General features: G+C 40.6%; 2 protein-coding genes and 1 long non-coding RNA gene across 4 annotated transcripts; 2 read left to right on the top strand and 1 right to left on the bottom strand.

The window, feature by feature from the left end:
• The first annotated feature begins 1863 nt into the window (after window positions 1-1863).
• Window positions 1864-8311, top strand: yrdc (yrdC N(6)-threonylcarbamoyltransferase domain containing). 2 transcript variants are annotated; one of them, XM_057045366.1, is made up of 6 exons: window positions 1864-2114; window positions 4887-5097; window positions 5366-5480; window positions 5554-5673; window positions 5774-5904; window positions 7859-8311. In XM_057045366.1, exons 1-6 carry the CDS (start codon window positions 1946-1948, stop codon window positions 7923-7925), a joined length of 813 nt encoding a protein of 270 aa, XP_056901346.1. In that variant the 5' UTR covers window positions 1864-1945; the 3' UTR covers window positions 7926-8311. The 2 variants fall into 2 exon arrangements, with proteins under 2 accessions (XP_056901346.1, XP_056901347.1); XM_057045367.1 differs by lacking the exon at window positions 7859-8311 and having other exon boundaries at window positions 5743-5884.
• Window positions 8086-15370, bottom strand: LOC130532636 (uncharacterized). Its single transcript, XR_008952383.1, has 3 exons — window positions 14623-15370; window positions 12481-12640; window positions 8086-8614 (listed from the first exon to the last, which is right to left on the bottom strand). It is a non-coding gene; the product is annotated as an uncharacterized LOC130532636 (long non-coding RNA).
• A 336-nt stretch (window positions 15371-15706) lies between these two features.
• Window positions 15707-24546, top strand: lin28aa (lin-28 homolog Aa). Its single transcript, XM_057045368.1, has 5 exons — window positions 15707-16034; window positions 16341-16490; window positions 16879-17051; window positions 19777-19961; window positions 21694-24546. The coding sequence occupies exons 2-5, from the start codon at window positions 16460-16462 to the stop codon at window positions 21911-21913; spliced, it is 609 nt and encodes a 202-aa protein (XP_056901348.1). The 5' UTR covers window positions 15707-16034; window positions 16341-16459; the 3' UTR covers window positions 21914-24546.
• Window positions 24547-27757: the final 3211 nt, after the last annotated feature.

Here is a 27757-nt window from a genome sequence, read left to right as displayed (position 1 = left end):
GAGTCTGGTCCTGCTCAAGGTTTCTTCCTGTTAAAGGGGAGTTTTCCCATGCCACTGTTGCTTGTTTGGGGTTAGGCCCTGGGATTCTGTAAAGCCGTAAGGCACAGCTCTTGATTAACCGGTCGATCTACATCCCAATCCTCACCTATGGCCATCAATGTTGGGTGATGACCGACAGAACGAGATCGCGATACAAGCAGCTGAAATGAGTTTCCTCTGCAGGGTGGCCGGGCTCAGCCTTAGAGATAGGGTGAGAAGCTCGGACATCCGGGAGGAGCTCGGAGTAGAACCGCTGCTCCTCCTCATCGAAAGGAGTCAGCTGGGGTGGCTCGGGCATCTGGCCAGTTTGCCTTCCGGACGCCTCCCTCTCGAGGTGTTCCGGACATGTCCCACCGGGAGGAGACCTCATTGCCGGCCCAGGACTAGGTGGAGGGATTACATCTCTCGCCTGGCTTGGGAGCAAGTGGGAGGAGCTGATTGAAGTGGCCGGGGAGAGGGCGGTCTGGGCATCCCTCCTGAAGCTGCTGCCTCTGCCACCCGGATCCGGATAAGCGGGAGAAAACGAACAAACGAACAAAATCAATCACCCATCACTGTCCTAAAAACCAATAAATTAATACATTTAGTGCAATAGTTAATTTACACTGTGATTTGAAATTCTATATTTTGACCAATAATGACCGTAATTTAAAAAACAGACAAAAATTTCCTATTAATGTGATAACCCTAATATTGTCAGGAAAATGAATCACGAAAACCACAAATACATTTGCACATGCTAACCACAGCAAAGAAGGTTATATTGCGAAAAGTATGAAGCATTAAAATCGCTGATGTTTTCATAATGGAAGTCATCTATTGTGTCATGTCATCTGTGACAGATTAATTTATCTTGTGTTATAGATCATCTATCTATAACACAAGATAAATACAGTAAGCATAAATTCAGTCATTTTTATCTTAAAACTTTTATTCGTATCTTTTATTTTCATTTTTTGTGCTCAGTTCAGTTTGTTTTTATGTAACACGATGTACAATGTGGACAGAATTTTTTGGATGAAAGGTGCTGTACAAATAGTTTATTGCATATTTAATGTTATTATCATTAATAATGAATAGAAAATACATCTAAGAAGCTCCTTAATTATTAATTGAAACTGCCAAGTTTCATAACCACGACGTCCATTGAATCATTTCATGGCTAATATAGCTGGACTTTCTGTTGTATGTATGTAAACCCATTCATGCAACATTAAAGAAAACGGTCTGTGTAGATTCTCAATCATCCAGGTCATCGTTATCCAAGGTAGTTTTCTCAACTGGACTGTGTTTCTTCTCTTTGAAGACGTTTTGCCTTCTATCCAGAAAGCTTCTTCAGTTCTGAACTCGCTGGGGACCGAGGATTAAAGAAGTCCCCAATAAATATGACGCAAACTCACAAAATCATAGTATCTTGAAGTGTATAAAAATACAATAGTCTTTGTCTCACGTATTCATCTTATTATGTATTTTATTAAGCTCCATGCTGCCATTCATCCGTCGATAAGCATACTCGCTTTTTCGACATCACGACGTAATCCTACAGAGCGCTGACGTCACGCGAAATTAAATGTATTTTGCTGAGATTTGGAAAGGTTTTTCAAGTCTGTGACTTAAAAACAGACTCTACACAGTCTAGACAGTAGTAACAGTAGATCATGTTTGTAGCTGGAGGTGTCCTATGAACCGTTTTAGAGACATCTCTTTTTCAATGCGGCAACAAACTGGTATAGGATTTGTAGCTGCAGTACTGCGAGTGACCACCGGAAAAGTCAGCGTGCGACTGAAGTCATCCACTGTTCTTCTTCTACGTCTGGGCGTGTCTTGTTTAAGGACCGGATCTCGGAAGTGGTTTCATCAGCAACAACATGATCCAACCCAGTGGCATGGGTTATTTGTCAAGTGAATGAACTATTTTATTTATCGTCGGAGTTTTCATTGTTGTAGAGACCGACACATTTTAACCACGGCGCTTCGACTCGGAACGGCCATGTGTAAAGAAATCAAGACAAAAGTTCTGCGTCTGTCATCGACTAATGCCAACGGACCGTCTCTCTGCCGGCAGGGCCTTACCGGTAGGTTCGGCGGATCGGAAAGACTATTTTAGGCAAATAATAATAATAAAATATATATATATATATTGCCCTTTAATGTTTACGTATCTCTATAAAATAATCATATATATTTAATAGCCTTGGGAGAAACAAAACGGCCCCTAAGGGCCAGGATTATATCTCTACTTTTGTAACATAATAAATATGACCAACAATCAGGTTTTTTTTACACATTCATCAAACATCACAACATCAAATTCATAGACCCGACAATGGATAGCTTGAGACACAGATGAAGATGAAATAGTGTCATAAGACTCAAATTAACCAGCAGACAACAGAAGGCTTTTGGAAGCTTTTGTACATTCAAAAAATATACATGTCAAAGGAACCTCCGTTTGTATTTGCTCATAATGACCCATATCTGTTTTGAAAGATTTTAAAGGGTTAAGGTTTTTCATCAATCTCAAAAATTATTTTCCTATTATATATTTTTTTATTTGTTCAATACAATACAACTTTCTACAATATGAATAACATAAACAGCACCACTGAAATATTGCAAGTCTCGTCTCGTTTTCTCCCACTTATCCGAATCCGTTTCACGGGGGCAGCAGCTTCAGGAGGGATGCCCAAACAGCCCTCTCCCCGGCCACTTCCATCAGTCCTCCTGGGTGACCCCAAGCCAGGCGAGAGATGTAATCCCTCACCTAGTCCTGGGCCTGCCACGAGGCCTCCTCCCGGTGGGACATGTCCGGAACACCTCGAAAGGGAGGCGTCCGGAAGGCAAACTGGCCAGATGCCCGAGCCACCCCAGCTGACTCCTTTCGATGTGGAGAAGCAGCGGTTCCACTCCGAGCTCCTCCCGGATGTCCGAGCTTCTCACCCTATCTCTAAGGCTGAGCCCGGCCACCCTGCAGAGGAAACTCATTTCAGCTGCTTGTATCCGCGATCTCGTTCTGACGGTAATCACCCAACATTGTTGGCCATAGGTGAGGATTGGGATGTAGATCGACCGGTTAATCAAGAGCTGAGCCGTCCTTCTTCACCATGACAGATCGGTTAAGCGCCCGCATCACTGCTGACGCCGCTCCGATCCGCCTGTCAATCTCACGTTCCATCCTACCTTCACTCGTGAACAAGATCCCGAGATACTTGAACTCCTCCACCTGGGGCAGGACCTCCTCTCCGACCCAGAGAAGGCACTCTACCTTTTTCCCAGCAAGGACCATGGACTATGACTTGGAGGTGCTGATCCGCATCCCTGCCGCTTCACACTCGGATGCGAACCGACCCAGCATTTGTTGGAGGTCCCTGCTCAATGGCGCCAGAAGAACCACGTCATCTGCAAAAAGCAGCGACGAGATCTTCTGCCCACCTAACTCGACACTCTCACCTTGTACACCTGCACAAGCATCATCAAATGAACTTGCTTGACCTTACTGGTTTAAATGATCTATGCTAAACAAAACAACAAAAAAAATAATTTCCTTTACAACCCTCACTCAACGTTTGGGCCTGCCAGGTCCGCGCGGTGGCTTCCCTCCCCCACCTGATCCAACTCACCACCAGGTAGTGATCAGTTGACTGCTCTGCTCCTCTATTCACCCGAGTGTCCTTATCAGCTGACACGACTATGAAGTCAATCATTGACCTACGGCCCAGGCCGTCATGGTGCCAAGAGCACCGATGAACAACCTTATGCTCGAACATGGTGTTAGTTATGGCCAAACTGCGACTAGCACAGAAGTCCAATAACTGCACACCACTCTGGTTCTGATCGGGCAGATCACGCCTTTCCAAGTCCCACATGTCCCACGTTACCCGCATGAGCATTGAAGTCTCCCAGCAGAACGATGGAGTCCCCAGTTGGGACACTGTCCAGCGTCCGTCCTAGGTCCACCAAAAAGGGCGGGTACTCTGAACTATTTTTCAGTGCATAAGCACAAAGAACAGTCAGAACCTGTTCCCCGACCCGAAGGCGCAGGGAAGCGACCCTTTCGCTCGACCACGAGAACCCCAACGTCAAACTAGAGAGTCTCGGGGCAACCAAAAAGCCCACCCCAGCTCTCCATCTCTCACCATGAGCAACTCCAGCGTAGAAGATTGTCCAACCCTCCTCAAGGACTTGGGTTCCTGAGCCAACGCTATGTGTGGAGGTGAGGCCGACCATATATAGTCAGTAGTGCTCAACCTCCCCCACAAGCTCCAGCTCTTTCCCCACCAGAGAGGTGACGTTCCTTGTTCCGAAAACCAATTTCCATAACCGAGGATCGGAGCGCCAAGGCCCCCGCCTTGGTCCACCGCCCAATCCACACTGCACCGGACCCTTCATGCTCCTCCTGCAGGTGGTGGGTCCACTGGGGACACCAGGCACTGGCAATCGAGCCCCAGCCCCAGGCCTGACTCCCGGGTGGGGCCCTGGTAACCCTCTGGGCCGGGTATACGGCTTCTCTCTTCGCTGTTCCATGATGGGTCTTATGAATAATTGCAAAAGTATGCATTATAAATTATAGAAATAATAGAAATATCATCAATAAACCAGAACATAAGCAAAACATGCAAAACGAACAACAATAAGAAAAAAAAACACCGTCGGGACCTCCACTGTTGCCTAAATTCCTTTTCGAGCTTCTGGTCACCCATGTTCCATCATATTTTTACTCTTTTTCTCACTGGCTCACATAGTGAATGTCACACACAGCCAAAGTTACAAAATGTTTTTCTTTTTGCATGCAAGGTGTGACAATAAAATAAGTTATCTATGTTGTTCCTTGTTTTTGTGAATTGAAGATGTTGATGATGACAATGATGACAAAATCCTGAGTTGGACCAAGAAATGTCTGAAGGAGGGCCATGTAGTCGCCTTGCCCACAGACACCATCTACGGCCTGGCCTGCTTGGCCCAAAACTCTGAAGCCATCAGGAAAATATATGACATCAAAGGACGAAATCAACAGAAACCACTGGCCATTTGTGTTGGGCAAATTCAAGATGTCTACAAGTGGGTATTTGTCCATCTATATGCTGGATTTTGTAGTAGGATTTATTCATTTATTTTAACTTTCATGAGGACCAGTAAAAAAAAAAGAAGTGAGGGGGTTATTTCACACAGCTTTGTGCCAATTCAAAACACAATAAGTACCTGTTATGTTTTGAGATACAGTTAATATAATTTATTTTGCATATTGATCAAAATACAAGGCATATTACAATGACACATCCATTTTAAACTGTTCCTCAACATGAACATGTCTTGTGTTTATGTGCAGCTACTGTAACGTGTTGGTGCAGAAGTCGCTGTTACATGACCTGCTGCCTGGTCCCGTCACTCTTGTATTTGAAAGATCAGACGTACTCAACACAGACCTCAACCCTTTTACTTCAGTATGCCTTCTCTAAATTAGATAGTTGACAAAATATCAAATCAAACTTTTTAACAAATCTATTTCACCTCCAGCTTGTAGGTGTACGTATCCCACAACACGATTTCATGAGACGTCTGTGCCAGATGTGCGGGGAGCCACTTGCACTTACCAGTGCAAACATCAGCTCGCACACCAGCACAGTGGCTGTACATGTGAGTTCTGAACATGTGACAGTAAAACAAAATGTTTGCTGTAATTGCTTTTTCATATTGATAAAATAGCCTCTGCTCACTTTTTGTTTTTCCGCTGAAGGAATTTCAGGAGCTCTGGCCAAATCTTGCAGTGGTGGTGGATGGTGGACCAGTCGGAGGCCAAAGCCGCCTCGGGTCAACAGTGGTTGACCTATCAGTGCGTGGCAAATACCACATCATTAGACAGGGCTGGTGAGTTCAGGCTATAAGTGATGTAATATTGGTCGTAATATTATTATATATTATATTTTTAAACTTTCCTGTGTGTGTGTTTGTGTGTGCGTGCGTGCATACATACATATATACCATATTTTCTCAACTATAAGGGGCACCTAAAACACTGAGATTTTCTCAAAAATCGTCTGTGCGCCTTATATGGTGCACCTTGTGTGTAGACTGAGTTCCAAAATCTGCTGTGTGCCTTTGGTGGGTGCACTACGGTAAACGCTCCGCCCATCGATTAGCGGCACACCTATCCCCTAAAATGGCGCCGGTCAAGTGACACGCATATGTGGCTTGCTTTAAACTACAGGCCATCGAATATGCGGCTGAAAATGGCAATCGAGCAGCTGCAAGACATTTTAATGTAAATAAGTCCATGGTCAGAAAGTGGAGAAAACAAGAAAGTGAACGAAAGTGAGGAAGACACAGAAGATGAAAACTTTGATGGTTTTGTGGCGGAAGAATGAATATTTTGTTCAATAAATGTGTCGAAACTCACTGTTTTACTTCTGTTGTCATTTTTTACTGTATGCTTTAGCATGCGCCTAATAATACGGTGCGCCTTTAAATACAGATATAGCACCCATAACTAAGACTGCGCCTTTTATTACAGTGCGCCTTATGGTCGTGAAAATACGGTATGTAGGTATGTGTATATATATACACACACACATATTGTGTGTGCTAATTTCATGCTAATTTCCCTAATGGACACCCCCTAAAGGGATCAATAAAGTACTCTGATATGTATGTATACATATATGTATCTGTGTGTTACAGTAAATTATATAATCAGTCTCAACGTGCATGTGGATATGTTTATTTCATATACATATATGTAAATGTATAGATCTGAATAATTGCAGCATTGCATAAAATGTATGTTCATCGTGTAGCTCAGCATAATAGCACTAATATTTGCCCTTATAAAGATAGTGAAATTGAAACATTTAAAATCTATCGAGAACCAATAAAAAACTGACTTTACAACTTAGTTTATATCAATTGGAAACAGTCTGGACATTGGTCATTATTTTTAAAGTTATTTTTTAAGATAAAATTTCTAGCGCATACATTTTCCAGCTTTGTAATGTGACTTTCAGATCTGAAGGTTGATACTGTTCAACTAGATGGGAATAAAACACCAAAAGCAAGTTAATGCTAAAACTTTAGACTGAACCGTCAGCAGTAACCTGTTAGGGGCCCTGCTCTGTTTCCTTAAAAGCATCATCATTATTAGCTGTAATGTCAGGGTCACACTGGAAGTGGAAGCGCGGTGCAAAGAAAATCACCTTTGTTCCAGAGCATTCTCTTTCAGACCAGATCCAAATTTCTCTGTTCCAGTCGACAAGCGATTTGCTCCTACTCATACCGGTGTTGCGTAGTTGTAGTTATGGTCTGTAGATTTAGAGCTAAAATACTGAAATCTTAAACAAATGTTTATCTCTGTTATCTATTTATCTTCCCGTTTTCCAGTGCAGTCTCCCATTAATGTTTGTGTGTGTGAGAGACACTGTTTGTGCATGCTGACAAATATATAAATGCAAACACAAAATGAAATTGCGAGGTTTTATTTTGAAAATTTGCTTTATTATAAAAATTGCCCGATTCCTTTGCTTTTTCTTTGTTAGTCTTTCTGCCAGATCGATGCAATTGGTCGTGGCTCGCACACAAAATAGAGCAGACACCGAAACGATTGCTTCACAATGTGGGGTGGTCGCGGCTAATCGCGTCACATCTTAACATTGGTGCCAAAATGAAAATGCCTTCGCTTCATAGCGTATGTCCAGTGTGAACCCGGCATTAAGCCCAAGAGCAGAGGTTGCTGTGTCGCTTCTGCAATCCATTCAAACAACATAAACATTAACATGTCCATATTTCTCACAAGGCCATATTAAGTATTAATTCTGAATTTTCTCAACAGTGCCCTTACTTCTACTATTGATGTGTTGGAGCACAAACATGGACTGTTGCAGAACTCTGGGAGATAGAGAGCTAAAGCTCCACCACACAAAGACTTACAACTTGTTTTACTCCAACTCTTATAAAATCTTTCTGAGAATGACTTAAAATGAAAGGGTGGTTTTGGTTTTCAAATTTTTTTTTATCCTTGAGAACATATTAACAGTGCTCTATAAAAACAAGAACATCTTTTTGTACTTTTTTTTGTTTTAAGAATGTAATGTTTGGGTATTCTATTGAGTTGATATTGGCTCGTAGTATTTCTTTTACAGCAACTCTGTTTGAGAAGTTACTGTGTATACAACGGTCACTTAATGTGTACTTATAGCATTTAGTGTGTCTTCAGTTGTCAATGTATGCACAGGCTCTATGGAACTAGAAACTTTTTGAATAAAGAAATATGCTTGGCATGTAAGCAGCATTATATTCTTCAACATATACAGATTTTGTAAAATATTTACTCTGTGGAGCATTGATGGATTGCACAACCTAGGCACCACCATGAAATATTTCTCTTTTGTTAGTTCAGTTTCACACCTCAGAATGCAGAGGCAAGGAACAGAAAAAGTCCTAATGAAGTGCACACTTGGGTTTCAGATTGGGGGGAGAAAAAATGGGTGATTATCTTTTGGCTTGATCACATGTACCTGAAGATGCTTCAGAGCAGTGGTTATCAACTGGTTTGGCGTCAGAACCCACCATCAACCTTAATGACAAGCTGCAACACAAATCAAGGAAAATTTTCAACTTCTCAAATTGCAAATGTGCAGTTTGAACTGGAGATGGTAGAATAGAATATCACAGAATGCCAACACAAAAAAACAAGTTCATTGATGAATTAAAAGGACCAAAAAAACCATAACGACTGCAAGTGGTGATAACAGAGAGGGAAATATTCCCTTTAATGCTCAGTTAACTGCATTTTAATTAAATCCAAAAAGCTTCACTTCAGTAACTTCAGCCTTTTTTAAGACTCAACATGCCCAAACATGAAAGTGCCACCACTGAGCAGTAATTTCAAGAAGTACTCGTATATGTAGCTTAGTACCCACATACTGCATACCGTATATAACAATTTCCTATTAAAACTATCAAGTCAATTATTCAAGCCTAACAGGAGTCCCAAAGTCTGGAGCAACTCTGAGGTCAAACTCAATGTCCAGTCTGTTTATGTGCTTTGTCTTCAGCTGAACCAGAGCTGAGAAGCCACACTCACAGAGAGGTAGTGCTGAATGGCAAGAGGATCTTTACTCGTCGAGTGGCAAGGGAGGGATACTTGATCATCACAATGCTGCACCAGCAATGGGAGAGGCATACTCTCTTAGTTGCTTGGCAACGGACGCTTTCAATGTCAAATCCAAAGGGGTCATGTATCCATTCGTCACCCTTCTGTTTCTTATTGTGTCGTGATCATTTTCTTCCTTACATTTTTCCTGCCATGTCCAGTTGCTGTTTCTCATGACAGGCATTGGGGATCATGTCGAGCCGGGTTTTAGAAACATGACTTGCACATATGGAGATATTTCCAGTTTGTCATATTGTTCAAAAATGTTCAAAAAATACTGACGCACATGTCCCAGCTTAGGCCTACTGAACTCAAATACAGGTACAAGTCTAAGGAGCTGAAAATATCTTCTGCAGTCAGTAATAAGGAGCTGTCTTATGCAGAAAAATTGTTCCCCGTCCCACACGTCTCATGTAAACAAGTAAAACTGCTTGGTTTGTTATGTCAGTAGATTCATCCATTTGCCTCCCTGCACAAAACGCATTGAGGTTTTTGTCCTTTGTCTTCAAGGTAAGGAAATCCAAATTCCACATATTTTTAATTGAATCCAGGCTCAACAAACTTTGCAGGTCTTTTTCTATGGTCTGAAATGGTGGTTGGCAACTTGCATTATAGGGCATTATTGCCATCTACTGTTAAGGAGTGTGAAGGTTCTGGAGAAAGGTGCAGCAATCACTTGAGTGTTACTCTCAAACATTGGTCCATCGAGCTTGATTGAGTGCACCTCAGAAAATCATGGACAGCACAGCAGCTTCCAACACTTCAGTGGGAGCACCCCTGCCTGCTCATTTGGAGGATTACCGGGTTGACCTCCAGTTCCCTGTATGCCCTGTGCCTCTTACTACTGGTTTCCATCACTGTAGCAACCCTAGCAGGTCATCCCACAGGAAAACATATGCCCATGGCTGGTCTTGTAGGTGGACAGCTTTCTCCGATGGCACCTATTCCACTAAGGGCCTCTCACCCACAGAGGCAGCGGCCCTGGAGGAGAGGGTAAAGCAGATGGAACTGGAGGACATGTGCAATTGGAGGAAAGCCAAGGAGGAATCCCAGGTTTGATAAGGAGTCCATACATTTGGATGATTGGCTCTGGAAGGAGCCGTGGTTCCAGGAGGAGGAGCAGCGGTGCCTGTGGCTCAGGAAGGCGCACCGTACCGGAAATGTGGTCACCAGCATGCCATGGACCGTTGCCTCAAGCGACCTTGCAAAACTTGTAAAGGAGATGCACAGGAGGCCAATCTGTGGGACTATGTGGTCAGTCTCCCTGTTACAATGTACCTTGACCGGCCAAACAGCTCCCAAAGGCCGATGTTAAAGGTGGTCAATGTCCCTATTCACAGTGGTGACTGGTAGATGGAGATCTACACTGCTCGTGGTTCAGAAAAGAGCATCATGCTTCCCCAGATGGTGCAACAACTCAACCTTGTTTGCTGCCCAGAGATCCTCCCTCTTCAGACAATGCACCAGCGTGTTAAGTCACTTAAAGTTATAGCGTAATTCTTGGAGGTCTTGTAGCAACTACGGACTTTGGAGAGGTGATTGATGCTTTCTAATGCTTTCACTGTCATGGGACTGGCTTTCATTGAGCATCCGTACCCTTTCGCTGCATCGCAGTCTAATTTAATGCCACATCATTCATGAGCAAAGAAGTGGTGATGTGAGCTAGCACAATGATTTAAGGTTCAGGCCTTGTCTACAACTTTGTCGTGTTTCAACACTAACAGACTGACTTCAGCCACATGATACATCTTTAAACAAAATATAGCTGATGGTATTAGAATCCACCAGCCTTATTTCCATGTGTATCAGGCATGGAATGTTCAGAGAGTTTAACTCATGGAGTCCATCATGTACATTCACTATTTGCTCCCTTGCTTCTAGCTTTGCCCTTCTACCCATGCCCGGCACACTGTCACCCTCCACTGGGGAGTAACTATTATTTGTTCTTTGTGACATCAAGTAGCAGCATGGGTGTGGAAGATCAAGGAGCTCTCCATCTCTGCCATACTGAAGCGCTCAATTGAATGGCTGCTTATGGGGGTCATGCTGAAACAGAAAAACTGAAAAATAGGTTTCTTGTCTTGATTGAAAACTGATATATTTTTAGGTTTTTCCTCTGCTTATGACACATTTTTAGGTTAGCTGCTTTAGTAGGAAGAAAACAAAAAAAATCTTTCTAAATGATTTCAAGTTCTCTACCTTGTCAACATTGTTTTGAAATTATGCAAGAAGTACCGCTCTAAAGATGAATGTCCCTGTGGAAAGGCAGTGAGGGTGGGGAGGGAACTTTCCATCAAAACAAGTCAAGGGGAAAACCTGTAGAAGTGGATTCTGTAGCTTTTTCTGCACTATTTTTACTGGCAGATACGGCAATGTTCTGTGTGTTTGTATAAAACTCTCCTGACTTGTTTTTCCTGTAAATATTGCTTTTATATTCTTAAAAATAAACATGTCATGTTACAAGCATTTTCTTGACAGGAAAACATTACAAACAGTCTATTCGCTTCCTCCCAGCAAAACCATGAATATACATGTACATGTATTAGTGTATTCTGATTCATGAGGTTATGGTCTTACTGGTTCATGTAATTATAAACAAATGACAGTGGTTTGACCGATGTATTTTCTGGCATTGGGTTATCCAGAGAAGACTGGCCCAAATGTTGAATTCCTTTCTTTGGAATAATGTATTTTGGTGCATTGTGATATGACATCTGCTTGGACACAGAAAAAGTCTTCTGAGCCTAATTTTTCTAATCTAAATAACAGAAACTAAATTGAATTTCTCTTTCCTTCAGTACGCCTTCGACATAATGACACTAATAGTATTGGACTACAGAACAGTATGTAAAATTAAGCCCAGATATGCTGATAAAATTCAAATGAACTAACACAAGTAATTATTTAATTCTACATGCTTTCATCAACTTAATCTGAGAAATGGTTTTTACGAACACTCCAACCTTTCCATTGGGATGATGGACAAAATTGGCCCCTCAGATTTAGGTAACAACGATACATTAGTTGCTAACTCCATTCAGATGCAATGGCAGAAGTACTTTGACCATTTGCTTTTTCTTTAGCTGAAATAGTCAAGTGGAGTCAAAATCCCCAACAAGCACAGTCAGTTTTTCCCCTGAAAATGAAAATAAATGCAGCTAGCACTGTGTCTTACCCACAGCACAACTAGCAATTTTTGAGGTTAAGTAAACATAGGTTAGATCTTACAACCTGTTATTGTTTTCACTCTGCCAAATTGCAATTTGGTTCGATGAATAAAATTGATTGAAACCACTGACCAATCTGCTTAGAGTTCCAGCCTGACAGTGTGCTTCTGCATCTGAGGTTTACTTTAAGGTTGTGTCTGTATGTAGCATCCATTATACTTGATACCAAATCCTCACTGATTTCCCTGTTGTCCTCTGCAAGACCTGGGGGATACCATGACAGGACCAGGACCTTGGAGAAAGACACAGAAAGACAGATCGGATTACCTCCACAATAAAATTTGAAATCCGACATCCAAAAACTCATCCAACCTTCACATGTTGTTTACCCATTTGACCCAATTAGCAGTCAGTTGCTGTCTTATTGAATGTTCAAAATCATTCTATGTCCATTATTATAATTGCTGTAAATATTTGAAACATACAATAATCATAATTGCATTGTAGGCCATTTAGGCTACATTCATATGGTTACAATTATTTGAAGAACAGATTTCAAGGTTGACCTTTATCAACACAATTGTCAATGGGTGCACAATTAACAGAAAAACACACAGACATACTTCCACTGTGAACATAGAATCCATCATCCTTCATAAAGAATGAACATGTCTGGCCAGATAAGGACCTGGCAGCAGGGGAAAAGAAATATAAAAATATTTTGTAGGCAAGTTACTTTAGTGTAGCCTAAATAGCAAGTACCAAATGAAGTGATAGGTTTATTGTGTGCTGATAATGAATTTCAGTATGTTTTCAGCAGTGGGGGTCAGGACCAGGACCTAACCCCAGCAGACAGGTAGGTGAATAATAATGAATCCTTTCATTATTAAAACAAAATTAATTAAAGGATTTTATTGCTCAAATATTTTGTCTTATTTTGTCTTTATATAATCTGTGGAAATAAATAATACTAGAAAATGATTACTGGAAAATGTTATACAGTTATAGAATTTGGATGCAGGATGGTTAAGTGATGTACAACGTACAGAAAAACCATAGAAATGCTCTTAGTAGGCTAAGTGCAGAGACTAAATCACTTGTCCGGGATAAACTTGACTACCTTTGTGCTTGAGGCTAAATTTAATCAGGATAGCCAAAATTTCCACTTTTAAGCACTTAGCCTGGTTTTGTGCAATACCCCCTCAGAATGTCACTGATACTAGCATACAGGACTCTAGTCTTAGTACAATACTCCATCTAAAATTACACAGTAATATTGAAAAAGAATTATCCAGGTTCGTGAGAGAAATCTATTTTCTTTAATTTATTATACCATGGCGCACAGTTGGAAAATACTCGAATAGGCAGCCTTCAAATAGAGAATAACAGACATCTCTGCACTACTGCGTCATGTTGGGAGCTGTCCGGTGCTGAAAATGTTTAGCCTTCAGTTGAAGCCATAAAACAAACCTTGCGTTAGACCGCAAAAACGTTTTCTCCCATAATGTTTTTTTGAATGACCTGCTGCAGACCCTGCAATCTGTTTCATGTGCACCTCCCGCACGCTCGGGCCCCTCCAACTGTACAGACTGCGTTTTGGGTAAAAACTTGAGCCGATATCCTCAGGCGGCATGTGTTTTCCTCTTAAAAAGCTGGATACTTGGGGGTCCTAGTGTGGAATTAGGATGTGGTCCTAGTGAAAGTATTTCCTGTCCGTGAGAGGGTTACAATATAGTGTTAAAAAAAAGAATATTGTAAAATCATCCCCGTCGAGACTAGCGTTCGACGAAACCACCTTGGTGTTGCTGCCAAAAGAACAAGCATGAACTGGAAACGTGAAAGCTCCTCCTGGAGCGACGTCCGCCATTCGCTCTAAACCAGATTCCGAAGAGAGCCCTCAGTCCTAATATTGTCCAGAAGATCAGGAGTGCGAAGAGCAAGACAAATACGCGCGAATTTCTTGGTATTTTGGCCATCATAGTCGAACTGTTTTAGTCCGTCTCACAGCCTTTATGAACTTTGACTAAATGGAAGAAGGTAAAACCTACATATACTTGCAATACGGCGCAGACCGCGAAACCTGTTTGTTTTGCTGGCGTCTAACTTTCCCAGCAGTGTAGATCTCCATTTTACATGTTCCTCAGAATTTCAGTTGTAGATTTTCAGCTGCTCGGTTTCCGAACCACAGTCACCCAGTGCTCCCCTTAAGTCCCGAGAACTGTGGCATGTCTCGACTGGACCCCCATCGATAACGGTGCTGTTCTCCGAACCTACTGTGTCTGACGCCGTTGATCTCCCGCTGTTTTCCGCGTCCCGATCAAGAATGTATTCGTCCTCCGGAAAGTGAACACGGCACCAGCAGCAACTCATTTTGGCAAATCGCACTTTAGTTCTCTGGTGAGTTCACGGACAGACTCTAGTATTGTTTCTTTTGTGTTTCTATGTTTCACATAAAGTGTCACAATGTTGTTAGGGGGTTAAAGCGAAACTCCAAATTGGGAGGATCTCCGTTTGTGGTTCCTCTTGCACAGTGAATTCAGCCATTTGCTGGTATCTAGTGGACAGTCTGTGAATTACAAGAGCCCTTCGCCATGAAATTTTTACGAACCTAAGCTTTAGTTGACCGGGTTAATAGCTATAGCCTACTTAATATACAAAATGTAGCCTAAAGTATAAAGAAAAAAATCAAAGAATATAATGGGGATCAAAGATAAATGGACATCTAAAAAAGTATGCCCGCGATATAATATATTTTTAAGGTTTGCTCCAAGGCAGGGCTAATGATTAAAAGGATTTTTTTTCATTCTTTATAATTTTGAACAATGTCAAATTTAATTTTATTTTGCACGTGATGTCGCAATGTCATCCTATTTTAAATAAAATTTTAATTTAATTTAGATCATGTTATTTATATTAACCATATTAGTGGTCCAAATATTCACATATTTTCAATGTTAAATTCTGCTTTACCATGTTAATTTTAAAATTATTTCTTCAAATTGATTTGACCGACTTATTCTAATCACAACATCCATTCAAGTTCTTGAAAAAAACAGTTGCTTGTGTCGAATCTGTTTGTTTTATTAACGATGCCAGAATAAGTTTATTTATAATTATCACAAATACAGTTCCACAAGGGGTCGTCCTGTTAAGTGAGGTTTATCTGCAACTGTTACCAATACAAGAAATGCATTTTTATATACTCATTTTTTATGCATTAACTAAATATGAAAGTTGTTCTTTGTGCAAAAAAATGCATCAATGAGTTTGGCTAATGTATTATTATTATTACTCTTGTTCAAAACTATTTTCTTCCTCTTTGATGCATCCATCAGTTAATCAGTTCACGAGGACGTGAGCCAAGTGAATGTTATGTGATTAATCAATTTTGATCATTTCGTTGGCCCTCTGGGAGATGATTGTCCATCCCGACTGTCGCTCTATCATGGGCGTTTTGAACATAAATCCGTATATCCAGTTCTCTCAAGATAATGCATCCACGACGCGCCACTGAAGGATCAAAACGGGCACATCAATGGAAATACACACAGAGTGTAAGAATTTGATGATTGGACACTTTGGGCACTTCCGTCACGCAATCTATTCAATTTTCAACTGACCACCCCTGGAGAGGTGTACAGGAGGACAGAAAAACAAAGAAAACAGGGAAATCCTGCCGAATTAAAGTGAGTGGCTCTCCAACATCGGGACAGTTACCTCTGGGAGCGGTTGAACTGGCTCCTTTATTAAATTGTTTGTGTGTGTGTGTGTGTGTGTGTGTGTGTGTGTGTGTGTGTGTGTGTGTGTGTGTGTGTGTGTGAGAGAGAGAGAGAGGAGAGAGAGAGAGAGAGAGAGAGAGAGAGAGAGAGAGAGAGAGAGGAGAGAGAGAGAGAGGGTGTTCAGCAAAAAGTCAGCAACCCCCCCTCCTCCTATTGTTTAGGGGATAGGATACCAGCCCCCTTTTATTTACCTCTCTGCTTTCCCCCTTGCAGCTCAGTTTCACCTCATTTTGCATGAAAGTAGCAATCCTAAAGGATTTTACCGAGCTCTGGGGCTGAACCAGGATACTGTAGCTTGGGTGCTAATTTTGACTCAAGGCAGAACTGAAGACATGGGCTCCGTTTCTAACCAGGAATTTCCAGGTTGTTATAAAATAAACCGAACTAGAGTTCTACTACATATGTTTTAATTGAGCTGTCTTATGGCTAACTTTCTCTATAATTAATCATCTAAAAACATTGTGCACACATTATGCGAATTTAGTACATTTAAAAAAAATCTTGACACCATACAACGTATATTTTCATTCTGTATAGATATTTAAATAAAATCTCGGATTTATTTGTAAAGTGGTGATGTTATCCGAAAAAAACCAAACTGCATCGTTTTGTGTCGTTTTCGTTTGATTTGATTGATCTATGTCGACAAAAAAGGGAAAGTTATTTTCTCTACTTTATTTGAATTGTGTGCATGCATCCCCTTATAAGCGCATATAAATTCTTCTAAACTGTAATTTACTTTTCAATGCAGGAGTATGTAAGACAGAGGAAGATGATGGCCCAAGCACCGAGAAAGAGTTGCAGTGTTCTTATGGCGAAGGCGTGTGCAAATGGTTTAACGTGCGTATGGGCTTCGGCTTCCTGTCAATGACGAATCGTGAGGGACTCCCGCTGGACGAACCGGTTGATGTCTTTGTCCATCAGGTAGGATACCAAAAGGATACCACAGTCTTAAACAAGATTGATAAAACAAAACAAAACACCTTCAAACGCCCAAATCAGATAAGTAAAATAAAGTGATTTGAAAGCGGCACCCTCAACGTTATTTCATTTAGAGGCGTTTGTCGCGCGTAAACGCGATGGGTGCGGAGCACGTGTTGCTGCCTTCCTCGTGGTTTTTGGAGAGAAACACCACTGATACACTTTGATGAATTAAAGGCTACACAACCAATTGAATTTTGAATAGAATGAGTATGAAACATTGATTTTCTTTGAATATTTATTTTAAAGAAGGCTTTTTTGTGGGAGACAAAAGCATATATATTTCAGTAAGAAGCTTAGCTTTTCAAGAGATTCACCTTTTCAAATACAGCCGAAGAAGCAGTGGGGTGTTGCATGTGCCTCTTTTCCTTCTTCACATGTGGGTATGCACCTCCACCGCAGTCTGATAAAATAAAGACTTAGCATGTGAATGAGAGGAGTCTCCACTTGCATCCTATTTCACTCGAGGTTCCTGTCATAAAGTGATTAAGGGCTCTTCTCTGTCTGTGGGGTGTGTGTGTGGTGCTGTGTTAAATTTGCTTTGACAGAGAACAAAGTCCTCAAGGTTTATTTTAGATACGCTTATTTGTCTGCACTGTGCCAGCACACACAAAGGTATCATTCAGTCCAATGCATCTTTATCTGAAAAGTTGAAGGATTGTCTGTATGCAGGTCTTGCTTGCATGTTCCACATTTACTTTGTTGACTTTTTTCAGGTCTTATCTCAGGTTATAATTTCACATTGGTCGGGAGTGGATGATTATTTTTGAAAACTTGAGTTCGACATGTGGTTTACATCAAATTTGTGTGAAAAAACAGCCCCGTACATTTTGTTCAAAAAGAATCTAATTCCAAATTAATGTGCAGTCAGTTACTTTGTTGTATTAATGACAAAAAAGTAGGCACGCGTGCAGCAATGATATATGTGAAGGGGTCATGGCAACTATAAAGACCCTATCTCTTAAATTGGTAGTCAGGCATCAAGGATAAATAACTTCCAGGATCCTTTGGTCTTTGTGCAGGACAACAATAGGGTCATATATTAGAATAAAGCACCCCTTGGCAGTGACCAAACCAATCTTTTTCCCAGCGGTAGTCCTGTGATTGCCCCAAGCCTACTCTGATGGATTTCTTACTTGGTGCATTCAAACACATTTTAGACACTTTGGAGCAGACACCCCAAGTAACATTCCCTTGGAGTTTATAGCTCTACCCAAATCTTTATCTGTGTTTGTGGATAAGCTGATGCTGGGTATGCATACACTGGGGATGATCTGTAGGGGGTATGGGAGGGTGAGCAAGGTCACAATAAAGAAGTGAGCTTTTATGGGCACGAGAGCAGGGAGGCCTGGAAGGGTTGTGGCTCTCCAGACACATTGAAACAGAAATATCATGAGCAATCATTTATCTCTTAAGTCCTTGTGGAAGCTGCTAATTTGGAAACCCTTGTCAGATGTTAGCATGACCTAGTGTCTGTTACATTTGCCTTGCAGTTTTGCAGCAGGTTGTCAAAAGGAATTTACTTGGTCTTAAATGTGATGCTTTGGAGTACATTAATAGCCTATTATTAAGGATACGTCTAGAGTTTCTTAAATCGTGCCTTTGATAAGATCCATTGCACTCCAGTGGGTTTTGGACCCATATGTTCATATTTAATTATTGGATTTTAAGTCAAAGAAATACTTTGGAAAGAAATTAGATTAACGTCTATAAAAAATATATGCTACTACAAGTTAAAGCCACAATGGGATTTTTGAACAAGTATCTCATGTAAAAAACTTGATTTTAAGTTCAAAAACTCATTATGCTATTGCTTCCTGAAAATCAACTTCAAGTGATGATGGTGTAAGAAAAATTCTTTGTGATCTTTATACGTTGTCCAACAGCCAAACTGCTGTCTATGTTTAATAAAATTAACAAACTTTGGTGTGTCTTTTATTAATGACACAGATTGAACCTTCATTTTTGTTTGCTCTTTAGTTTTATCTTCTACATCTTCCTGCCACAAAAGTATCTATGGAATGTCATCCTGACCCCCCCCCCCCCCCCCCCCCCCAGCCTCACAGAGAACCCACCCTGTCTTCTCACCCCACCCCCAACCATATAGTAGTAACCCCAGCATCCTGCAGTTTAGGGTTAGTGGCAGTGGTCAGTGGAGCTTTGTAATGTGGGTGGGAAGAGAGATGGAGTGGGGGCAGCAGTGTGGAATGCTGTTCCTCTGTTGGGGGGGATGGGTTAAAGGTTACCCTCATCAGATTTACTCCTCAAACATGAGCCAACAGACAAGCATGGTTTGGGCATTGATCCTGACTGGATAGTGTCTGCACACATTGTAGGTCTTGGTTGTTTCACAGTGGAAGCTACAGTAAGCTGGCCTGATATCATAGCAAGTAGCAATTAGGCGTGCTTTCCGCTATTGTATTAAAAATAAAAGAACACAACATGGTAAACCAATGGTGACAATAGAAAACAGCCAATATTTCCTCTTCTTGGCATTTTGTACCAAACTGTTTTTTCTTTTAGTAGGAGGTGTTGATTCTCTGTAAGCCAATATGCGCACTACAATGGCAAGTAGTGCTTGTTGTTAATTTGAGTCCAATTAACCAATTTTTCCAAAAACCAAAGCCTGTGTTTTTAGTGTTGATCCACTTCTTATGTTGTTTTTCAGAGCAAGTTGCACATGGAAGGTTTTCGAAGCCTGAAAGAAGGCGAAGCAGTCGAGTTTACATTCAAGAAGTCATCAAAGGGTTTGGAGTCGCAGCGAGTTACTGGCCCAGGAGGCATTCACTGTATGGGCAGTGAAAGGAGACCGAAAGGCAAGAAGGTCCAGAAACGACGCTCAAAGGGGGACAGGTAAAGTGGAAACTTTCTTGCTGAGAACTTGTACACTAACAAATTGTGTCAACAAATGCCACTGCTTTTTTCATATCATCATTTATATTTTTCAGATTTATAAATCATTTAGTTTTTGTATATGTTACTTCACTGCCTGTAATGTCGTCATGTTCAGTTTGGACACTATTGTTTTTTTGTTTTTTTTAAATTTTATTTCCCTTTCCCTTTTCCTTAATCCCAACCCCCACATTTAACCTTATCAAGGGTCAGAGGAGGGGATCTGATGAGTGACCTGAATCAATAACATTTAAATCTACTCTTCCAAAATGGATTCTGGCTAACTCCCTAAACCTCTATGTGGTTTTTTGCAACTCTGTCATCAAAAAAAAAATCTAAGATATATCAAGGCAATATTCAACAAACACATAACTAGGCTGAGTTGGTCACACAAGGGTTGACACCTTATAATCCATGAAATATCTCCAAACAAAAACAGGATTTTTAAATAGGGATACAACTCAATCTTAGAGAAATATCATCTGCTGCCAGTGCTGATTAGAGCTAGTGAGTTATAAGTGAGAATAGAGATCATTATGGCTTCAAAGAGTCCTGGGTGGTCTGCTGCAGTGCAGTAACATTTTGTTGTTTAGTGTTTGATTTGATTGAACATACATGCATCCTGATGCTCTATTATGATGATTATGATTATTATTATTGCACGAGGTTGCATTTCTGTCAGTTTGTTGCATGTTACCGAGATATTATAAAAAACAGACTGCATGGACATGAGTATGTATGAATGAATGATTGAGAGAGGAAAAAATGTTCCTGTCCATTTAATTGATAACAGATGTAAGGACCTAGGCGAGGGGGGTGAGAGGTCACTGTTGTCATGGAAACAATGTATGAGTAAATGCAAATTGGTTGGGGGCTGCGATATGATTGGAGGTTAGAAAACAGAGGAGGGAGACAGGGATCAAAGGTCATTATTCCAGTTTTTTACACAAAGAGACTACTTCCATTTTCCTTCTCTTTCCTCCTGATGATGAGATAGCAGACTTCACTCTTCTGTTGGTATAGATCTGGACACTAGGCAAATGGAAAGTGCCACAAAGCTACAAACTGACTCATCGGCAGGCAATTCTACCACTTGTCTGTCACCACAATGGTGGTTGGGAGTCTACAGTGGCACAAACTGGCTGACCCTTGCCCACCAATCACCTACCTCCCCTTCTCATATGAGGGGAAATTGCATAGAAATAACTGGAGGTTACCCTTTGTGCAGTTTAACTCTAAAGGTAGATGCTAATGGAAAATATTGACTTGCTCTGATTCAATAGCATAACCAACAAACACAGCAATGCAGAAATAATGTTGCGGCCAAGCTGATGGCCAAAGGGAAACCCTGTTGCTGATACTGTGTAGTCCACCCGAGTGTTAGAATATTATCTTGACATGGCCAAATGTTACATGTGAGGGTTGTGATATTGAACAATCATTGAATACATCTGTCTTTGACACCAACCACACTATCCTTCTTTAAGTTGGAGTTTTGTCTTTACCTACCTTTAAAATTCTTCTCTGACTTGAATGGTGACTAGAAAGTTAACATATCAGGTCCAGGAAAAACTTTGAGTAAATCATCAACTGTTTTTCATACAGTATAACTTCTTTATATTCACCACTCCTGAGTGACATAAAAATTCATTGTTCAACCTGTGACATCAAACTAAACATCCTTTTCTTATAGATGTTACAACTGTGGAGGCCTGGATCACCATGCCAAAGAGTGCAAGTTACCACCCCAGCCCAAAAAGTGCCACTTTTGTCAGAGCATCGAACACATGGTTGCCAGCTGCCCAGTCAAACCACAGCAGTCATCACCAGGTTCTCAAGGAAAACCGTCTCCATTAAAAGGGGAGGAAGAGCAGCACCCTCACTTGGTGGTACCTCGCAAATGTGCCAATTAAACAGAGAATCAGGAAATAGTTGCCAGGGGACGCACAAAGGCCAATCAAACTGCTTTGATACCAAGGTGGGACATATGATCTACTTTTGTCTTTTGAAGCTACTTTTGAAACTACCTCAGGTTAAAAAAAATGCTTTGTTTTTAACCATTTTGTATAACACTCAGAGAAACTGTATAATTGCACTCAGGATGCTTTCTTAATGTTTGAATCGCTGCTGGTCTTTGAGGGTTTTAGGACTGTAGTGTAATAAGCCATGTAACAGATTATCCTTCACTGTTTTGCTATTTGAATTTTGTGTCACTCTTAAACCTGTTCCTTGCAATCTTTTTTTTGCTGAATACTCACTGCATTTATTATAGAACCGCACATTTGATGCATTCCCTTTCGGCCTTGAAGGTGTAACTGCTGAGGGTTGTAACCTTCTGATGTAGGGTGTACCTATAGGCAATGGACTGGCATCTGCCAATATTGCAACTGACCATCCCACAATCCTCGGACAAATGAATGTCAGACCACCATTTGGTCTTTTATAATTTTCCTTTCTTATTACTTTCATGTGTCTAAACATGCATGGTCTATCTCATTACTGCATTCAGCTGTAAAAATCAATCATGTCGGTAAACCAAATTTTCTCTGCTTACATCTATTTGGATTTTGAATCAAACTGGGATTACTTTAAATCATTTTTGTTCTGCAGTTTTAGAATCAGGGTGTGGTCAGGGTGTATTCTATCATTTTTTATTATGGTGTATGTGCTATATCATGTATGTGCAAACAGCTTTATTACAGGTACATTTTAAACTGTTTTCATACCACATTGCTCCACTACAGCGTTTTATTTTTGAGTGCTGTGAGAAATTCTGCTGCTGTAAAATTCCTTCAATAAGGATCAAATTCATCTACACATTCACTGCTAATCAGATGCATGGACTGGGGTACTGAGGGGTCCAGCTAGCTTTCCTCATTTCACCAGTTTTAAAGCTGGTGTTTTTCTTTGGAATCATTGTGATCATTTTTTAGGTAGTTATTTAATGTATCACCTAACTATAAGCCTTAGTCGGGTAAAGAGTCCAGAAACACCAAGCGTGCATAGAGAAGCATGTAGAACTAGGTAGCTGATCAGCATTTACTCCAGTTTTACAGGGGAAGCTGATGAGACTTTAACACCCAATTAATATATAAGTAAAATTATACTAAAGCCTTTAAAAAAACAAAAAACAAACACTTATTTATTTCCACCCCATTGTGCTCCCCTGCCTCTCAGCAACAAATGCAGGACATCATAAAATTAGCATTCCAGGGTCCAAATTGAGAATATAGCTATGTCCCTTATATCAATTTGTACATGTATTCTGGATGAACCAGTCATTGTCCATATTATATGAGTGGGCTTTCTTTTTTGTTTTGAATTATATTTTTCTATTTTATTTTATGTTTTTTTTTCTCAGTAGGTTTCTATTCGGTCTTTACCAAAACGCAAATGCAAATGTTTTCTGCACTAATCATGTGTAAGATGCATCATTTACTTTTTTATATTGAGTTTATTCTCTTTTAATGTGTTTGCTTTCCATCTTTTTCTTACATATGTTTAACCTCAGGATTTACCAATCAAAGAGCTCAGGGACTTTTTCAGATTGATTGGAAAGGGTTCGTGAGTAACAATTATCATCACATTAGGTGATGCATTATGTGAACAGTTTTGGTAGAGATTCACAAGTTTTTGAGTTCTGCTAAGTGTCATGATGATTGTGATGTTCTGACATTGCTTGCTAAATGATATATGTGGAGAAAGTGTTTCAGTATTATTGTATATCTCTTCTATAATCATTATAGATAAGGATGTACTAGTATATAGTTAAAGTGACTGGGGCACATAGAATCTGGAGGTGTCTCATCTCAACACACAGCCAATACTTGGTGTTTCAGACTATCAATTCTGACAAAAAGAATGTGTCACTGATGACTTTTTCCCTCCCGTCTGATGCACTGTTGCAAAAAGATGCAATAGCAAACACTGTTTGAGTCCACTCAGGTTATGATAGGATGTTGTTTAAATGTTCTGATCATTTAGTCTTTGTGTTTATGTGATTTGATGAATATGCCATTTTTCCCCTTTATGAATTAAAACATTTTTTTAAATTTCCTGGAACCATAATACTGGTTTGAGTGAATGTTTAGATCAACAACACCATTTAGAAAAAGGTTGACTACAGTATGTGTGGATTTGTAATGTTTGTATTATTGTGCTGTACTTTCTTTTGGAAATTAAGGTCACTAATCACAACCTCCCACACCCCACCCCCTTCAGAGTTGTGATTGATGACTATTGTTTAAATACCAAATATAACCATGCAAAATTTAGTAAAAGTACACGCTCAGGGTAACATTTGCAGCAGTGTTCATTTTGCTTTATCAGATATGTCTTCTTTGATTGTCAATATCCTATTTTGTAATGTCGGCAGGCAGAACTACCTTAAAAATATGTGCATTTATGATGAACGTATCAAAATTGCCTGCCATGAATTGACCTATCTTGATTCGGAGATTGTCAGTTGTCAGAGAAGCATGAATGCTTTTCTAATTGTTTCTGTGATTCTTTCCTCTCATTTTGCTATTAAATATGTTGACATTAACTTTCTCTCTCACGTTTGTTTCTTAGCAACTACCACATCTTAAAATAACCTTCAGAAGCACTGAGTCTCTGACCAGATGCTTCTTAAAAGATAGAAACTGCTTAAATGCATTTTCTGGTTGAAAAAACCAACAAAAGAAAAAAACAATAATGACATACATAGAAAATGAAATGTTTCTTTTAAAAATTAGTTTTGTCCTGAGAGTTGCAGTTAAAAAAATATTTCTGTGCTCTATGACCAATACAGTTTGAGTTTGATGTCATATTAAAGAAATGTCATGGTAAAGGAGGGGAATTATTAATTATTTCACCACACTTTATTAGTGTCATTTGCTTCCAAATTCTTAAATTGTAAAAAAAAAAATCTTCTTCTCTTGTTCTTGTTGGGATAGGCTGAAGCAATGACCACAGACAGTGAACAAATCAATCAATCAATCAATCAATCAATCAATCAATCAATCAATCAATCAATCACAGTTTTGACACAATTGGAAGACTTCTTAAAATGCAGGATTTGTTTGTTTATTTATTTATTCTAATGCACGTTTCTGTGAAGGAAAATTAAATAAACAAAGAAATAAATAAACAATATAAGTTTTTTACAAAAATCAATTGCTTGCCCTCCTGGGCTGGTGTCTAGGGTCCTCTACCAGAGGCCTGGGAGTCTGAGGGTTCTGCGCAGGATCTTAGCTGTTCCTAGTACTGCACTCTTGGACAGAGATCTCTGATGTGGTTCCTGGTATCTGTTGGAGCCATCTACTCAGCTTGGGTGTTACCTCCCCTATTGTCCCAATCACTACTGGGACCACTGTTACCTTCATGCCCCACATTCTCTCTATCTCCTCCTTCAGCCCTTGGTACTTCTCCAGCTTCTCGTGTTCCTTCTTTCTGATGTTGCTGTCACTTGGGATTGCTACGTCTATCACCACCATTGTCTTCTGGTGTTTATCTACTATTTCAGATTGATTGGCCACCACCATCTTGTCAGTCTGGATCTGGAAGTCCCACAGGATCTTGGCCTGCTTGTTCTCCAGCACTTTCAGGGGTGTCTTCCACCCGGACCCAGGGACCTCCAGTCCATACTCAGTGCAGATGTTCCTGTACACTATGCCAGCCACCTGGTTATGCCGCTCTGTGTATACCTTGCCTGCCAACATCCTGCTGTGATATGCTGGACCGTCTCCACACAGCCTACACCTGGGGTCTTATCTGGTATGGTAGACCCTGGCCTCTATTGCTCTGGGGTTCAGGACCTGATCTTGTGAAACCATGAGTAGTGCCTCTGTGCTGTCTTTCATTCCAGCGTTTTCCAGCCACTGGTATGTTTTCTCGATATCAGCCACACCCTCAATTTGTTGGTGGTACATACCATGCAGGGGCTTATCCTTCCATGATAGCCCCTCAGGCTCCTCCTCCTTGCTAGGCTTTTGTTGCCTGAGGCATTCACTCAGCAGTTGGTCAGTGGGGGCCATCTTCTTGATGTACTCTCGGAGGCTTGTTGTTTCCTCCTGGACAGTAGTTCGGATACTTACTAGTCGTCGGCCCCCTTCCTTTCACTCCGTGTACAGCTTCAGGATGCTGGACTTAGGGTGAAACCCTCATTGCATGGTGAGGAGCTTTCCTTGTCTTGATGTCAGTGACTTGTATGTCTTCCAGTGGCCAGGGTATTATGCCAGCAGGGTATCTGATTACTGGCAGGGCGTAGGTGTTTATGGGCAGGATCTTATTCTTACCATTCAGCTGACTTTTCGGGACTGGTGGGAGAACAAACTTTTTGGCTGTAACTCTGTAAAACCTTATTTTCGGAACGCTGATCATGAAGGAGAAAGTGGAAGGATGGTTAAGTGATTACCAGTGGTTTGTGGAATAATCAGAGGAAGAGTAGTGGTATAAGAATGCCATCTTATACATGCTATCTTACTGATGGTGAAGAAAGAAATGACCTGTGAAAAAACATGTGACAAGAACAGAAGAAAATCTAAATAATTGTGAAGGCTGCAGCAAAATTTCTGAATTTGAAGGACTTGTCTTCTTAGATTTTAGTCAGGAAGAAACAACATCAGTATTCAGAAGCTCATGCATACCATAATGTCCATACTCCAATGTAGTGCTAGAAGTCTCAAGGCGAACGGGCAAGAGTTTAAAAAATATATCACTGAATTACAGGAACAGCCTAATATTTGTGTACAAGAGAATTTAGACTTTATTATTACTGGATATTCTAGCATTCGAAAGGACAGAGCACAAGCTTTACCAGGGAAAAATAACTGGGAAATGTTAAGAGGGTGTCCCACGGTGGGTAGGGATCATTATCCAATATGTACAGAATTAGAACAAGGGAGGAGGAAGATGGGATATGCTGAGAATATTGGCTGAGGGTAAATTGAGAGTGCTAAATGCTAAATTTAAACCAGGTAATTAATGTAAAAGTATAGTTGAAGCAGCAAATTCCACTGTTCCAAGAAGCAAAAGAAATAAAAGGGGAAAAAGTACTATAGTGGAAAAATGAATGCGCCGAGGCAGAAAAAGCCCAAAACAAGACATTCAACATATTGAAAAAAAGCCTTGATTGAACTGCAATTATGCAGCTTTGAGTCACCATTAGAAAAATGTGAAACTAAAATAATAGGAAAAAACAGTACTAATGGCTTAGACATTTGCTAAAATACAGAGCATGGAAAATTTGAGTAATCAAGAGAAAGAAGGCAGGAGAAAAACAATATTAGTAGGTACTTGTGTTTCCCTCTCCCCCTCCCCTTCTGTTTCTTGTCTGTGCTCCTTTGTCTGTTTACTTCCAGCCTGGGCAGGGCTGCTTCCAGGTTCTCTCCTGTCAGGCGATCTACACACCTGGAACTCATCTCCAGCTAATCACCCACACCTACCTCCTGCTTTAAAAGCCTGGTCCACTTTCCAATTATTGCCAGTTTGTTGTTTAACCTCTGTGTTACAGCCTGGTTCCTGAAACTCTGAACGCAAGTTTGTTTCATGATTCCTGTTTCCAGTTCTGAACTGATTGTAAGTCTCCCTTTCAGACGTCTGTTCGCACCGCCCATCCTGCTCCAGTTTGACTGTGTTTTTGTGCTTCCAGCGCCACTTGGTTTTGCCCTGAACCAGCTTTCAGTAACTCTTAATTCCATTCTCAACCAGTCGTGTGTGTCTGCATTTGGGGGTCTTGATTCCTGTCTGCAGTGCATAACAGTACTGAAGTGATG

This window comes from Takifugu flavidus, chromosome 10 (genome assembly GCF_003711565.1).
Source record: "Takifugu flavidus isolate HTHZ2018 chromosome 10, ASM371156v2, whole genome shotgun sequence".
Classification (NCBI taxonomy): Eukaryota; Metazoa; Chordata; class Actinopteri; order Tetraodontiformes; family Tetraodontidae; genus Takifugu; species Takifugu flavidus.
The sequence above is the reverse complement of the archived record's forward strand: the minus strand, read 5'-3'. Positions and strand labels throughout refer to the sequence as shown.